This window comes from Aegilops tauschii, chromosome 3 (genome assembly GCF_002575655.3).
Source record: "Aegilops tauschii subsp. strangulata cultivar AL8/78 chromosome 3, Aet v6.0, whole genome shotgun sequence".
Classification (NCBI taxonomy): domain Eukaryota; kingdom Viridiplantae; phylum Streptophyta; class Magnoliopsida; order Poales; family Poaceae; genus Aegilops; species Aegilops tauschii.
In genome coordinates this window covers 310,157,022-310,171,748 of record NC_053037.3, presented here as the reverse complement: position 1 = coordinate 310,171,748, position 14,727 = coordinate 310,157,022, and the positions used below count along the sequence as shown (strand labels likewise).

At 58.4% G+C, this 14,727-nt stretch overlaps 1 protein-coding gene across 1 annotated transcript; it reads left to right on the top strand.

The window, feature by feature from the left end:
* The first annotated feature begins 7,200 nt into the window (after positions 1-7,200).
* LOC109766303 (probable inactive receptor kinase At2g26730) lies at positions 7,201-14,434 on the top strand. Its single transcript, XM_045234812.2, has 3 exons — positions 7,201-8,697; positions 13,385-14,070; positions 14,158-14,434. Exons 1-2 carry the CDS (start codon positions 7,323-7,325, stop codon positions 14,038-14,040), a joined length of 2,031 nt encoding a protein of 676 aa, XP_045090747.1. The 5' UTR covers positions 7,201-7,322; the 3' UTR covers positions 14,041-14,070; positions 14,158-14,434.
* The last annotated feature ends 293 nt before the right edge of the window (positions 14,435-14,727 follow it).

The window sequence follows — 14,727 nt, the reverse complement described above, 5'->3', positions numbered from 1 at the left end:
CATAAAAGAAAGAGAAGAAAAAAAATCTTCTTCTTCTTCTTCTTCCTGTTCTAACTTTCATCTTTCCCAATTTGCAGATTTGCTTTACATGAGGAAGCTTGGATTCATGGAGTGTACTATTCTTCTGGTGCTTCCTTCTTGTTTATGAAAACTTGTTTGGATATGTATGTCTATATGGATATGTTGTTGGAAACTTGTTTCTGGTTATCTATATATGGATATGTTGGACTTTGTTGAACTATGTTGTTGGATTGGATGAAATATGTTGTTGGACATGCTGTTGGATATGTTGGATATGTATGCATGTATATCTGTGTTTGAAACCATGTCTAATTAATGGGATTTAAATAAAAACAGGGGATATATAGCCTCTTTGCCGTCCGCTAGCAGACGGCAAAGAGGACACGTGGCAGTCACCTGTGCAAACTGGGAACACTGGCTGCCTATTTGGTCATTTTGCCGTCTGCTGGCAGACGGCAAAGTGACCAGCTATGCCGTCTGCCAGCAGATGGCAAAGATTCAAACCTCTTTGCCGTCTGCTGGCGGACGGCATATCTGGACATGTGGCAGCTTCCCAGTGCTGCCTAGCTGGGCTCTTTGGCGTCTGTCAACGGACGGCAAAGAGCTTTGACTCTTTGCCGTCCGCTGGCAGACGGCAAAGAGCGCCGTTAACCCCCTAACGGCTCTCACGCCACCGCACTGTCGTCCGCTGTGTTTGTCGTCTGCTGGCCTCGGATGGCGGACGGTGTAATCCTTTGCCGTCCGTTTCTAAGAAGCGGACGGCAAAGAAGGCCTTTGCTGGGACGTGTTCATCCGGACAGTTTGCCGTCCGTGATCTATGCCTTTGCCGTCCGCCATGGCGGACGGCAAAGAAGCTGATTCCAGTAGTGCACCTTGTGTAACGGGCTCAAAAACTGTCCTTTCTTTCCTTGTCCGTGTTGGGACTGCGTTGTACGCCCGCAGTGCCAACTCCTGCATCCGATAACCGTCTAGCCACCTATCTTCCGAGAAAAGTGTGTCCCGTCCGTCGCCAATGACAGCTCTTGTTGCAGCCTGAAAAAGTTGCCTTGCTTCCTTCGGCACCGAGAATGAGAACTCCAGCCAGGGTCTGTCCCGATCCACTCTCTGCAGCCATAGCCACTTGGCCTACAATGCCACATTCATCCAGGCCAAGTCTGGTATGCCAAGACCGACGGACCACTTGGGCGTGCACACCCTACTCCAGGCTACGGCGCACGCGCGTCCGCCCACTTCTGCCTTGCCAGCCCACAGGAATCCACGACAGACCTTATTCATCGCGGCAATTGTCTTTGGTGGTAAGCCTAGTGCCAGCATAGAATGTATGGGGATTGCGCAAAGCACCGACTGTACCAGCAGAGCACGACTGCTCTTAGGAAGGTTGCCGCCTTCCAATGTGGTAGTCGCGCAGCCAACTGTTCCACCAGGCCCCGGAGTTGGGCCGCCGTGAGCTTTCTGAGTGACAGCGGGAGGCCCAAGTATTTGCATGTGAAGGTAGTGCTCGAGCATCCCAACGAGTGGCAAACTAGGGCCAACTCCTCCTGAGAGCACCGGATGGGCAGCGCTGCGCTCTTTGCCATGTTAACTCGCAACCCAGAGGCTTGCCCAAAGATGTGGAGGATGGATTCACACGTTGCCAAGTCCAACCGCCGAGGCTTGATGAAGATAGTGACATCGTCTGCAAACATTGAGAGCTGCTGCCGTACACCTTGTCGCGCCATGGTTGTGAGGATGCCAAATGGCGTGGCTTTGAGGAACAACTTGTGCAACGGCTCCATGCATAGGATGAATAACATTGGGGAGACCGGGTCCCCCTGGCACAGGCCGCAACAGCTGAATATCTTCTCACCGGGCACACCATTAACAGTGACTCTCGTGGTCGACGTGGAGAGAATACCGCATATCCAAGCCCTCCACCTCGCACCAAACCCCATGGTCTCCAAAACCTCGAGGAGAAACGGCCATTTGATTGGTGTCGAAGGCCTTAGAAATGTCCACCTTCATAAGCACCGTGGGCTCCCGTAAGGCGTGCAGCCGCCTAGCCGTGCACTGCACAAGCATAAAATTGTCATGGAGGGATCGCCCGCTGACAAAAGCACTCTGGTGGTTGCCCACAAGATGCGGGAGCTCTGCCGCCAACCGCATAGCCAGGATCTTCTCAAAAATCTTGATGGCACCATGTATGAGGCTCACCGGCCTGAAGTCCTTCAGCTCCACCGCACCCATTTTCTTGGGCAGCAGAGAGACGATCGCCTTGTTGATTGAGGGCAGTTCACGCATGTCTCCGCGGAATAAGTGCTCAAGCGCCCGCATGATGTCCTCCTTGATGATATGCCAGCACAAGGCATAGAATCGTCCCGTAAAACCATCCAGTCCCGGCGCCTTGTCGAGTGGCATCCCTTTCACAACCTTCTCCACTTCCTCAAGGGTAAGGGGGCTTCCAGGTGGGAAAGATCGCGAGCAGGCAATCCCAACGCATCCACGTTCAGCGCACAAGCTCTCTCCGGGGCCGACCCAAATAGTCTGGTATAGTAAGCATCCACTTCTGCCACGATCTCGTCCTGGCTAGTCAACAGGCGGCCGTCAGCCTGCAATGGCAGCATGGCGTTCTTCCTTTGTCTGTGGCACGCGTGCCTGTGGAAGTATGTTGTGTTCGCCTCCCCATCTTCAGTTGGAGCATCCTCGATCTCTGCCTCGCAATCATGCGTTGCAATGATGCCAGCCCAAGCAACTTCCTCTTCAATACTCTGCGCAAGCCATGCTCCTCTGCCGACAGCACTCTGCTATCCATAGCTTGATCCAACCTCGTAATGACCTCGAGGGCGATCAAAGTTTGCAACTTAGCGTTGTCGATCCATCTATCGCTCCATATTTGCAGGGCCTTGGCGGTGGCTCACAGCTTATTGTCCAGTGCAATGAAGGGGTTGCCCGTCCCGGGTACAGAATTCCAAGCCGTATCGACCGTCTCGAAGAAACCCTCCGCTTTTGGCCAGAAGGCCTCAAAATGGAACCTCTTGCCCATCATGAAATTCGCGTGTAGATCCACGAGCAGGGGGCAGTGATCCGACACAGCGGACCCCATGGCCGTAAGCAGACACGTCGGGTGCAGATCCTCCCAGCAACTAGAAGCAAACACGTGGTCAATCTTTTCGAGAGTGGGTCTTTGTCTTTCATTGGACCAAGTGTATCGCCTGCCATTCAATTATAGCTCCCGTAGCTTGAGGTGGTTGATCTTCGATCTGAACCTGGCCATCATCCTGTGATTCACCGCTTCATTGCTCTTGTCCTCGAGGTTCACCAAGAGGTTAAAATCCCCGACCACCGTCCACGGCCCAGCGTGTAAATCTCGGATATCCAGCAGCCCTTGCATGAATTCCACCTTCGCGTCACTACTCTGGGGCCCGTACACTCCGGTGAGCCACCACTCGGCCCCCTCGATCGGCTTAACTAGGGTCATCAGCGTGTTACTAGTCCGGTGTGGGTTGGACACCGCCACCACGGTGGCATCCCAAGCAATCAAGATACCACCCCGTGTTCCGGCTGCTGGAAGGTAGAAGAAGTTCTCCATTCTATTCCCAAGACAATGCCTAATGATTTCCGCGGATACAACTTGATACAACTTCCATCTTGGTTTCCTGGAAACAAACGATGGACGGGTTTACTGTAGCCGTTCCGCCGTGTCGGGGAGTTCAAGCCCCGCACATTCCACACCAACAATTTGAATGGGTGTGAAGCCATAGAGAAGGTCCACCAATCCACCCAAGATGGCAGTCAATGTCCTGCCTCGACCTGCACGTCCTCCTCTTGCATCGGCAAGATGGACGCATCCCACCCAAAGAGAGCCAGAATGGCGGCAATCTGCTCACTCGTGAGTTTCTTGGAAAAGAGCTCCGCGTACATAAGTAGAGTCTCAGTCCATGATCTCTTCGCCCTCATTGGCCAAGAAGAGTCTTCTCATCAACACTCTCTGCTGCTTAGACACCGTTGATCCTTTGCACACTTCCCTGGCCAGGCGCGCACTCCTTCTTGGATTGGAGACCGGGGTCCTCCTCCTTCTCGGCCTTCTCGATGGCGCGGTTGGCGCGCGGCTTGCCGGGTGCACAAGGATGGGGGTGAGCGCGCGGCGTATTTCGTCATAGAACTGGCTCACCTGTTCCTGTATCGGCGCCTCCAACGTCTGGCGCCCATCAATCTGGTATAAAGGCGCGTCCCGGGGCGAGATCGGTGAGAGGCTGACCATGCACGCAGTCACATCCCTCGTGCAAGCATGCGCGGGCCCACCCAGGCGCGTGTCCATCGGTGGGTCGTCCACCCGCCCCAAGGAGCTGGCCCCTGATAGGCTGCCCAGGCAGGAGGAATCACCATTGTCCTTGAATTGATCTTCGGGCGGCAGGCGCGTGGGGTCGAGCGGCGGGCGCGTGGGGTCGAGCGGCGGGCGCGTGGGGTCGAGCGCCGGCGTGGGGGCGAGCCCAGAGTTGGCCTGTAGTGGCAGGTCCCAGGAACCAATCTAGACCCGTCCAGGGGAATCTCTACCGGCGTTGCAGCCCGACACGGGATCAGGGGCCAGGTTATCTCCTGCTGTCGCGCCCTTCGATTGGGTCGCAGCAACGCTTTCCAACCGCTGGACAAAAGAGGCATAGGATCCGGAGCCCACAGGAGTCCTGTCCCCAGCTGTCTGCTAGACCACCACCGTTCCGAAAGCGCAAGACGACGCGGGCGAGAAGGCCGCACCCAGTCCTCGCAACGGTCGGTCATCGCTCAACTCCCGAGCTCTTTCCACGTGGCGCGGCGTTAGTGGCCCACATGCACTTTCCGCAGTGGCGACCAGTCCACACGCAGACCCCAGTCCTACCTGGTCCGCCTGGTCCACCGTACCCTCCAGCATCCTCGTTTGAATTCCGTGCTGCCTCCCCGGCGGAGCCGAGCCGGCCGATGAGCGCGCCGGCGAAGGCGCACGCCCTGACCTTTGGCCCCGCCTAGAGCCCGGGCGCCGCCGACCTCTGGATCGAGAGCGGCCCCGCCTCCCGTGGCGGCCGGAGCCACCATCCGAATCCGCGTCCTCCGACGGCGGCGGTGGCGAGCCAGCCGGCGCGAGCCGCGGGGTCACCGGCGGCGCCTCTTGCAGGATGTCCACATGGTACCACAGGGTGTCGACCGCACCGTCATCCAAACGCAGAGCCCGTCGGCCAGGCTCCTCAACCACCAGAATGCGTCGGGCCGGGATCCTAGCCGGATCGTCCGTGCGCAGCCAAACCCTGAACCGCCATGTCATGCCGGTGCGCCGTGCTCTCCGCCACCTTGACGACAAGACCGAGGCCCCAGAGAACTGCCTCCGCCGTCCGCCTAGTCCATGCATTCGCCGGCACACCCTTGAGTGCCAGCGGCACAAGAAACGGCATTGAGATGCCCGTAGCCTGAGCCTGCCTCATCCATGGCCGCAGGACGAGAGAGAACTGCGCGGTGGATGCCCGACCGCCATCCACGAGCTTGTTGCGTGTGGCCATGTCCTTGCACAGGACCAGGAAGTCCTCCAGGTAGTAGGCTCTAATGGAGATGTCCCCTGGAGCAAGCATCAATTCCTCAACGATCGCATCGGCCGCCGACGCCAGGTCCACCGCAGGGCGAGGGCCGCCAATGGAGACCAGCACTGCCCGCAAAAGCTCCTCCTCCAGCTCGCGAAAGTCATCACCGGACTCGACGAAGACACAATTTGCCGGCTCCAGCTCCTGCCTGCCCACCGGAACGCGTGGCTCCACGGGCACAGAGAACTGGGGGCCAGCCGGACTCCGCGCCAACTACCTGGCTCCAAGACCGCACCACGCGAACCGCGCCGGCCGGGGGGGGGGGGGGGAGGGGCGGGGGCGGCAGGGGCAGCCCCGGCTCGAAGCGCACAGTCCCGGGCGGAGGCGGACCAGGCGATGGCGGGGGGCACGGGGAGGCCGCCCCGGGCCGCCGACGTGGCCCGGGCCTGGCGCAGCGCCGGCGGCGGCCGCGGGGGCTGAGACTCGGGGGACGAGCTGCGTGGCCTCGTGCAGCCCCACGAGGTGTGGTTGTCACCACCGCAGCGAAAGCAGCGAGTCGGGTTCTTGCAGTCCGCCGAGATGTGGCCGTCGTCACGGCCGCAGTTGTAGCGGCACCTGAACAGAGCAGCAGGGAGCTTGGACTCGCGGCGCGGCCTGGACACCGGGACGTTGTGCAGCCGCCCCGTGCGGCCGCGACGTACGGGTGGGGAGCGCGGCCTCTGAACACCGCGGCGGCGGTCGCGCTCGGTCTACCACCTGGGGGCCTCCGCCGCCCGCGCCAGAGGACGGGAGCCGGCTGCCGCCGCCGCACCGTCCTGGACGATGGGACCATGGGCGGTGCCGACCACCTGCGGGACGATGAGCGAGCGGATCTGGGCTCGCGGCAGAGGGGAAGGGGAGAGGAGCCCGGACGAGGAAGAAGCCGAGAGGAAAACCCAGGAAGCCATGCACGCGAGAGCGGTGGACGCCGCCTCCAAAGCGGAAGGCAGCGGGGGAGGTGGCCGCCGGAGCCGGGGTGGCTTCCGGCGCGGCGCGCAGGGGAACGGGAGCGAGAGCTAGAGAGCTAGCATCGACCTCCGCCATCTCCTATCTGCTCGTTCATGTGCTACGCGTATATTTATTGTTCATAGATGTTTCGATTCTATGTACTGTACGTGTTCACAGCTTAGGTATCGACATGAGATGCATACCGTATTTGCTATGTTTACTATTTATTCGTGGATTAGATTAGCTGGAAAAGTGTTAATATTTTCAACATTCTCAGACGGGCTTGACGACCAATCCATAAGTGCTGTAGATGGTCAATACGGCTGCAAATGCGGTGTAATTCCTGCAGAGAGTACGGTACGCACCAGCATTTTCGAGCACTATCATACGCGTATATTCTATCGTATCCAGCGAGCAACCGTGGTACGACATGCTCCAACGCGTGAGGGGCCAGCCAAGCTAGCCCAGAAACCAACGAGTCCAAACAAATGGCAGCTAGGCAGCGCGGCACACGGACGCTCGCCCGAGTACCCGACGCCGTCACGGGCGCGCTCACTGTGGCAGTGTGCCATTTCGAGCCAGTGGCAGTGCGTCTCTCGTCGATGCCAGCTACCGTACACTACTCGCCAGTCAGTCACCAACCCGTCCACCGCATAAAACTCTCCCCGCCGCGCACACTCCCACTTCCTTCGCCCCAAAATTTCCCCAGGAAGCCACCAAGGCAGCTCCAGCTCTGCTCTGCTCTGCTCCCCAATGCCTTCCTCATAGACGCGCCCGCGCCTTCCGCCCGTCGCAATGGCCGTCGTCGTGCCCCGCGCGGTGCTGCTTGCGGCCGTCGCGTCGCTTGCATGCCTCGCCTTCGCGGAGCCGCCTCCGAGCGAGCGGTCGGCGCTGCTGGCGTTCCTCACGGCCACGCCCCACGAGCGGAGGCTCGGCTGGAACACCTCCACACCGGCCTGCGCCTGGGTCGGGGTCACGTGCGACGCCGCCCAATCCACCGTCGTCCAGCTGCGCCTCCCGGGGGTCGGCCTCGTCGGCGCCATCCCGCCGGCGACCATCGGCCGCCTCCCCAACCTCCAGGTGCTGTCGCTCCGCTCCAACCGCATCATCGGGGGCATCCCCGACGACCTGCTCCAGCTCTCCAGCCTCCGCGCCATCTTCCTGCAGAACAACATGATCTCCGGCGCCATCCCGTCGGGGGTCGGCAAGCTCGCGGCCCTCGAGAGGCTCGTCCTCTCCCACAACAATCTGTCAGGCCCCATCCCCTTCGCGCTCAACAGCCTCGCCTCCCTGCGCTCTCTGCGGCTCGAAGGCAACCGCCTCTCCGGCAAAATCCCCAGCATCACCAACCCGGAGCTCAAGGATTTCAACGTCTCCGTCAACAGCCTCAACGGCTCCATTCCGCAGGCCCTCGCGCGGTTCCCGGCGGACTCCTTCGCCGGGAACCTCCAGCTGTGCGGCAAACCGCTGCCCCCTTGCAGCCCCTTCTTCCCGTCCCCGTCGCCGGCTCCCGGGATGAGCCCGGGCGACGAGCCTGCGACGGTGTCTAACAAGAAGAGGAAGCTCTCAGGCGCGGCGATTGCGGGCATCGTCGTGGGTGCCGTGGTCGTCGCGCTGCTCCTGCTTGCCGTCATCGTGCTCTGCGCGAGGTCCCGGCGGCGGAGAGGCGCCCGTGAGGGAGCACCAAAGGGCACATCCGCGGCGGCGGTGGGGCAAACAAGAGGAGTGGCTCCACCGGCGTCGGGCGATGTCACCGGCATGACGTCCTCGTCGAAGGACGACATGGGAGGCGGCACCTCCGGGTCGGCGGCCGCGGCGGCGGTGGCCGCGGGCGCCGGCACGGGGGAGGCGAGCCGGCTGGTGTTCCTGGGGAAGGGCGCGGGGTACAGCTTCGACCTGGAGGACCTGCTGCGCGCGTCGGCGGAGGTGCTGGGGAAGGGGAGCGTGGGGACGTCGTACAAGGCGGTGCTGGAGGAGGGGACGACGGTGGTGGTGAAGCGGCTCAAGGACGTGGCGGTGGCGCGGCGCGAGTTCGACGCGCACATGGAGGCGCTGGGCAGGGTTGAGCACCGCAACCTGCTCCCCGTCCGCGCCTACTACTTCTCCAAGGACGAGAAGCTCCTCGTCTGCGACTATCTCCCCAACGGCAGCCTCTCCGCCATGCTCCACGGTCAGCCTCACCCCATCATCTTGTTTTCTTTTCTGAAACCAAATTTACATTGCCGCCGTTGTCATCGTGATCGGAGGGAGATTGTCGCCATCGCCGCCGTCGCACTCGCAGCATCACTGCATTGCCTGCTACTCGCTTTGCCTGGCTAGGATTGCTGCGCTGTGCGCCATCATAGGAACTGTCGACAAAATTCAGGCCGGCGTCGCGCGAGAGTACTCCTCCTTTACGCTAGCGACGAGGACACACAGAATGGCACCGTGCAGTGCAAGATTCTGCCGGAATTGTCCGGCATTGATGGTCGGCTGCAAGCAGGTGTCTACACTGAACGGTAGATGAATTTACTCGGAAAATTCCTCTCCCCATAGCTGAAAAAGAGAAGGAACAATCGATGTCGATGTGACGGCATGTGTTGTGGACGGCCGACGGTAGTTGTGGCGCGCTTTCCCCCTGCACTCTCTCTTTTCGGCGCTGTTCCTTTTCTTTGATCCTCATTTGTTTTCTTGATCTTTTCTGTTTCGTCATCGCTTTTCTCTGTCTGATGCCCAAGTATGGTGCGATGGATGCGAGGTTTGGGCTGTAAAGCGATGATGGTCCTCACCTCACTGCTCACGCTGCCTGGGTGCGTGCCACAAATAGTTGATCTTTTTTCTTCACATTCCGATCCAGCAATGCAACGCAATTTGCTAGGGTACATTGAATAGAATGGAGTGCTCGTTTGGTGTACTCTTGGCGCCATATCTGTCACATTTGGAGCCACTTTTGCTGTGGCTGTGGGAATTGTCGCCCGGTGCTACTAGTACTTGCTAGTGTGCGCTGTTGGGCGTGTAAAGAGGTGCGCAAATGCCCCTCTGCAACGCACCGCCATGTGCCGAGTCCCAAGTGCTGCCCCACACCAAACCCAAAGTCAATACCCTGGCAAGTGGCATGGCAGCACAAATGCACGACGAAGCTAGGGTACCCCATCAATCTATGCTATAGTACGCATAGCAACACGTACTAGTACATCGTTTATGTTCATACCACATCTCATACCTGGAAAGCATGCAAGATTGGGGGTGGGGAGGCTCCAAGTACTCGTAGAATAATGTGGTGTGAGTTGTCGTGGTGAGCGGTGAGCGGTGAGTGCTGAACCACTTCGCCTTGCCATGATCCCCACCTAAAAGTGCTCGCCTCTTGCCTCGCTGCGCATGCGTTTAGCTGATGAGCAAGAGGCACTGCAAGCCGGAAATGCCTTCTGGTGCTCGGGCTCCATGGAGGGTTTTTTTTGTTTGTTTGAATTTTTTAAATGGTTTCAATCTTCCAAAATTCTGGAGAAAAAAATCAACAGTATCATACGGGTGTACACTGCATGTGGGAAAAATTTCATGACCAAAACGCTGCACTCCAGTGCAAGCAGGCATTCACTCCACGCCATGTCAGTGCCTCGTCGTCCCTCCCTCGAGGCCATCTTAATTGCTTGCGATCACAGCCTCACCTGCCCGGAAAAAGGGATAGATGATGATGACAGGCGAATGAACAGTCAGGTGGTTGCACGTTATCCATCATGCCACCATAAACAATGTGTGTGTGAAGTTGCAGCGGCCATATTACGTTACCTATGCATACTCTATATGGACTGTTGATGAGTCTATAATCGCATTTGTCAAAGTTGACAGTATGAGATTTTGACTAAGCTGAGGTCCTACGCGGCAAGTGGCAAATCTTGCATGTCCTCTGCATGTCTCCACTATGGCATATGGGTCCAGGCCCCAGTCAATACTGACATCCACATATGCATGCATGACACAATCGGCAGCTTAGGCCAACTCCACCGCACGATCCCAAACGGGCGTCCGGTTTGGCCGGATTTTGTCCTTTTGGGGCGCCGATGGGTTCGCCCGTGTCCGGTCTTGTCTGTTGGGTCGTGCGTGCGCCCACCGCGCGGCCGCACCCCAAATCACGTCCGCGTTGGACATGATTTAAAAAAACAGAAAAACGTAAATAAAATGACTAAAAAAAGTAAATAAGCGCAGTTTAATAAACATAAAACTTAGTTACGGGGTCACGGCCACAAAACGGCCCAGTTTAGCAGTTCACTTGACTTAATTAACATAACAAAAAACGCCGCCGCACGCTCCAGCCGCGCCCGTCGATGCCATGGCGCTCACCGTCTTCAGTGGCCGCCGGTGTAGACGTCGTCGCTGACGAGGTCGACGTAGGCCGGCGGCGTCCAGAGGTGGGACGGCGGCGCGTGGTACACAGGGGCGGCCTGGAAGGCCGGAGGTGCCTGCACCACCTCCTCCCGTGGCAAGGCCTCCCGCTCCGGTGACCGCGGCGGTGTGGGACGCCAGTTCACGCCCCCACGGCGTCGGCCATCTCCGGCGCGATGCACGACCAGCTCCATTGCTGGCCCACCAGGCCAGGGTGGAACGCGGCCACCGGCTTCGCCTCCATCGCCTCCTCCGTCCTCTCCTCCTCCTTGACGGCCGCCATCTCCATCTCGGGGAAGGCGACGTCGCCGGCGGCAAAGAGTGCCATCGCCTCCTCCAAGCCGTGCCATTGGCGCTCGCCGTGCGTGTTCATGGAGTCGTCCATGACACGCTGCATGAGCCGGGCCTCCTCCTCCGCTGTCATGCGAGTAGGTGGAGGTGGTGACGGAGACGGGGAAGGCGACGGCGTGGGCGTGAGGCCGCGCACCCGCGTACGCCCCCGCGCACCTCTCGACGTGGCCGCCGCGGCCCCGACACCGTGCCGGCGAAGTAGGACGCGCGGCGCGTGTCGTGCTCGTCCTGGAGCCATGTGTCCCAGAGCACGGAGTCGGGGGCGTACCTGTTGTCGTAGTACAGATCGTCGGGGAGGAGGCGGCGGCGGCGCTCGATCTCATCGCGGCGCGCACGACCGCCCATCGGCACCGGCGGGATCGGGACCTGCTTGGCGCTGAGGTGCCATCCGTTGGGGAGGTGGATGTCGCTCCACGGGACCGGCGTCCTCGTCTCCCAGTACCTCCGGCACACGTCCGCGCAAAGGTACTGCCGGTCGCGCTCGTCGGCGGGCCTAGGGGCGATGGTGAAGGGGGCCGGCGCGGGGGCTCGACAGGAGGAGCGCGGCGGTGACGCGGGCTTCTCCTTCTTCACGGAGCCGCGGCGGCGGCCCGAGGAGGAGCCGGCCACGCGGTCGTGCTTCCCCTTGCGGCCGTAGTTCCATAGCCCCATGGCTGCGGCCGGCCGGGGAGTTCGAGGACGGGGAGTGGCTAGGGTTTGGGCGTGTCGGCTTTCGAGGGGGCAGAGAGGGGCCGGAGTGGGAAGTGAGGACGACGACCGGTCCACGGGTCCCATTTAAGAAGGACGGCGACCTTCCACTGGGCCGATGACAGGTGGGGTCGGCCGCCCGTGCGCATTGATGTTGGCGGGTGGGAGGTAGGTGGCCGCCCTGCCACGCGGCCAGACGCGGACGAGCGGCGCGTCTGTTCGGTGTCCGCGGCGACCCAAACCCGGCGCAAGTTTGCGCTCGAAATGGGTCGGCCCGGACACAAAACGGACAAGATGGGTCCAGGCCGTCGCGCGCTGGGCCGTCCGATTTGTCCCTTTTACCCCAAACGGACGGGGCCGGACAAAATGGGGTCGAGCGATGGAGTTGGCCTTATAGCAGAGTGCTGCCCTGCCGGGTCGGCCATTCCGCTGGCCATTGATCGCCACCAGAGTACTACGGTACTCCGTCCGTTTTAAAATAGACGATTTAACTTTGTACTAATTTTGCACTAAAGCTAGTACAAAGTTAAATCATCTATTTTGGAACGGAGGGAGTACTTGCCAAAAACCACAATCTTGCATTTGGTTAGGTACCCGGCCGACCCCTCAGTCCGCAAAATAGCTATACGTGCTTCCTTGCTCTGTTTCTGAGTTCACAAATACATTATGTATATTGATGGTCGTTGGTAGTGTTCCATTGTGTTTTTTTAATGAAGCTTGTCTTGTGCATGTATGATTACCAACGCTGGTTGTGACCTACTACCATTTCCGGTGTGTTTGAAGGTCTGCCATGAGCAATTCTATGTTTGTTTTTCTTTCGGAAAGTGGCATCTAGTAGTCTAGAATGTATCTGCCAGATGCGCTTATTTAGTGGCCGGATAAATATATGTACTTACTATATGTTTCCTCTGTTTTATAGTCTCTTGTCGATTTAATTTCGGTCCTACTTAACCTACTACGGCAGCTGATTGATTGTTTCGGTTGTGGTTGTTGATGTCCAATGTAAGCTGCCATCTTTGTTACGTTGCAGCCTGCATTCCTCAAAGCCTGCGTTCTCTGTACCACATTTTGCTTGAAAAAACTAATTTGTGCGTGACCAACCTCTGCCCTTTAATCATGGACCAGTTCAAGATGATTGATTTAGATTCTTCAATCTTGCATGACTCTGGGTATTTTAGATTAGCAGCAGACTGTATAAGCATTAATTTAAGTTGTTAGTTCAAGGACGCGGCACGTCTTATTACTGGTTTTTTGCGCAAAGAAAATTTAGTCAATATTCGTTTTGGTTCTTCACTATGTTTATATTTAACTAAGATACTGCCGAAACTAAAAAAAAGGAGGCGTGGCAAACACCATGAAATGCAGTGATAGTTCTTGCAAAATTTTAGTTTTGCACTTTGCAATTTTGCTAATGCCAGTCGTCAAAGATTTCTCACCGGGAAATTTGCATGCGCTTGCAGGGAGCCGGGGCTCCGGCCGGACGCCGATGGACTGGGATGCGCGCATGCGCTCGGCGCTGTCCGCCTCTCGCGGCCTCGCGCACCTGCACTCGGCGCACAACCTCGCGCACGGCAACGTCAAGTCCTCCAACGTCCTGCTCCGACCGGACTACGACGCCGCCGCGCTCTCCGATTTCTGCCTCCACCCGATCTTCGCCCCGTCGTCCATCCGCACCGGCGCCGGCGGCTACCGCGCACCGGAGGTCGTGGACACGCGCCGTCCCACGTTCAAGGCCGACGTCTACTCCCTGGGCGTCCTCCTGCTGGAGCTCCTCACCGGCAAATCCCCGACGCACGCGTCCCTCGAGGGCGACGGGACGCTGGACCTGCCACGGTGGGTGCAGTCCGTGGTGCGCGAGGAGTGGACCGCCGAGGTGTTCGACGTCGAGCTGGTGCGGCTCGGCGCGAGCGCCGAGGAGGAGATGGTGGCGCTGCTGCAGGTGGCCATGGCGTGCGTCGCCACCGTGCCGGACGCGCGGCCGGACGCCCCGGACGTGGTCAGAATGATCGAGGAGATCGGCGGTGGCCATGGCCAGACGACAACCGAGGAGAGCGCGCGGGGCACCCCGGAGGAGGAGCGGTCGAGGGGCACGCCTCCGGCCGCCCCGACGCCGTGATTCCGTCCGAGTAAAGTTAAAATTGCATAGGTATTGAATAGAGTGGTGCCTGTATGTCATGTTCTTTGCCTAAGTTTTTTATTTTTGCAATTGTTATTCATTTTTTTACGGTTTCAGTCGATATTTCGTCGGCGGTAAACAACCGACCGGAGAAGGGGACGACAGTGATGAGTTCGGAGTTTGACGGTGTAGGTAGCTGGGGGTTTACCGGGTGGGGGAGCATGGCGGTTAGGAAAATGGAAATGTATATTTTTTGTGCCGTTCGCTCCCGTTTGTGATTGATATACTCCCTGGACTCTGGAGTGAGTAGGTGCGTGTTGTGCCGGGAACAAGTTAACTCCGAAAAGAATCCATTTCTTGTTTCAGCATCAATAATACCATGCGAATTGTGTCACTGCTCATTGGTCTGGGCTACATGCTTGTACCTCGTCATTTTGCCCTTTGCAAGTCGATGCAACAGCAGAGGTACATTGCCTTCACATGATTTCTTTCCTCGAGCAAATTATGCGGCATCGCCGTAGCTAAGAGCATCTAGAAGAGTATTTAACCAAAAACTACCACAATTCGTGGAACCGTGCCTACAAACTTCCACTTTATGATTTTGTCCCGAAAACTATCACTTTTTATTAATCTGTGACTAAAAACTATCATGTGAGTAAATCGACATTTAGCCATTTTAAACACGTT

Coding starts and splice junctions, on each gene's coding strand:
- LOC109766303 (XM_045234812.2), top strand. CDS start 7,323: ATGGCCGTCGTCGTGCCCCGCGCGGTGCTGCTTGCGGCCGTCGCGTCG. Junction 8,698..13,384: donor CCTCTCCGCCATGCTCCACG/GTCAGCCTCACC, acceptor ATGCGCTTGCAG/GGAGCCGGGGCTCCGGCCGG.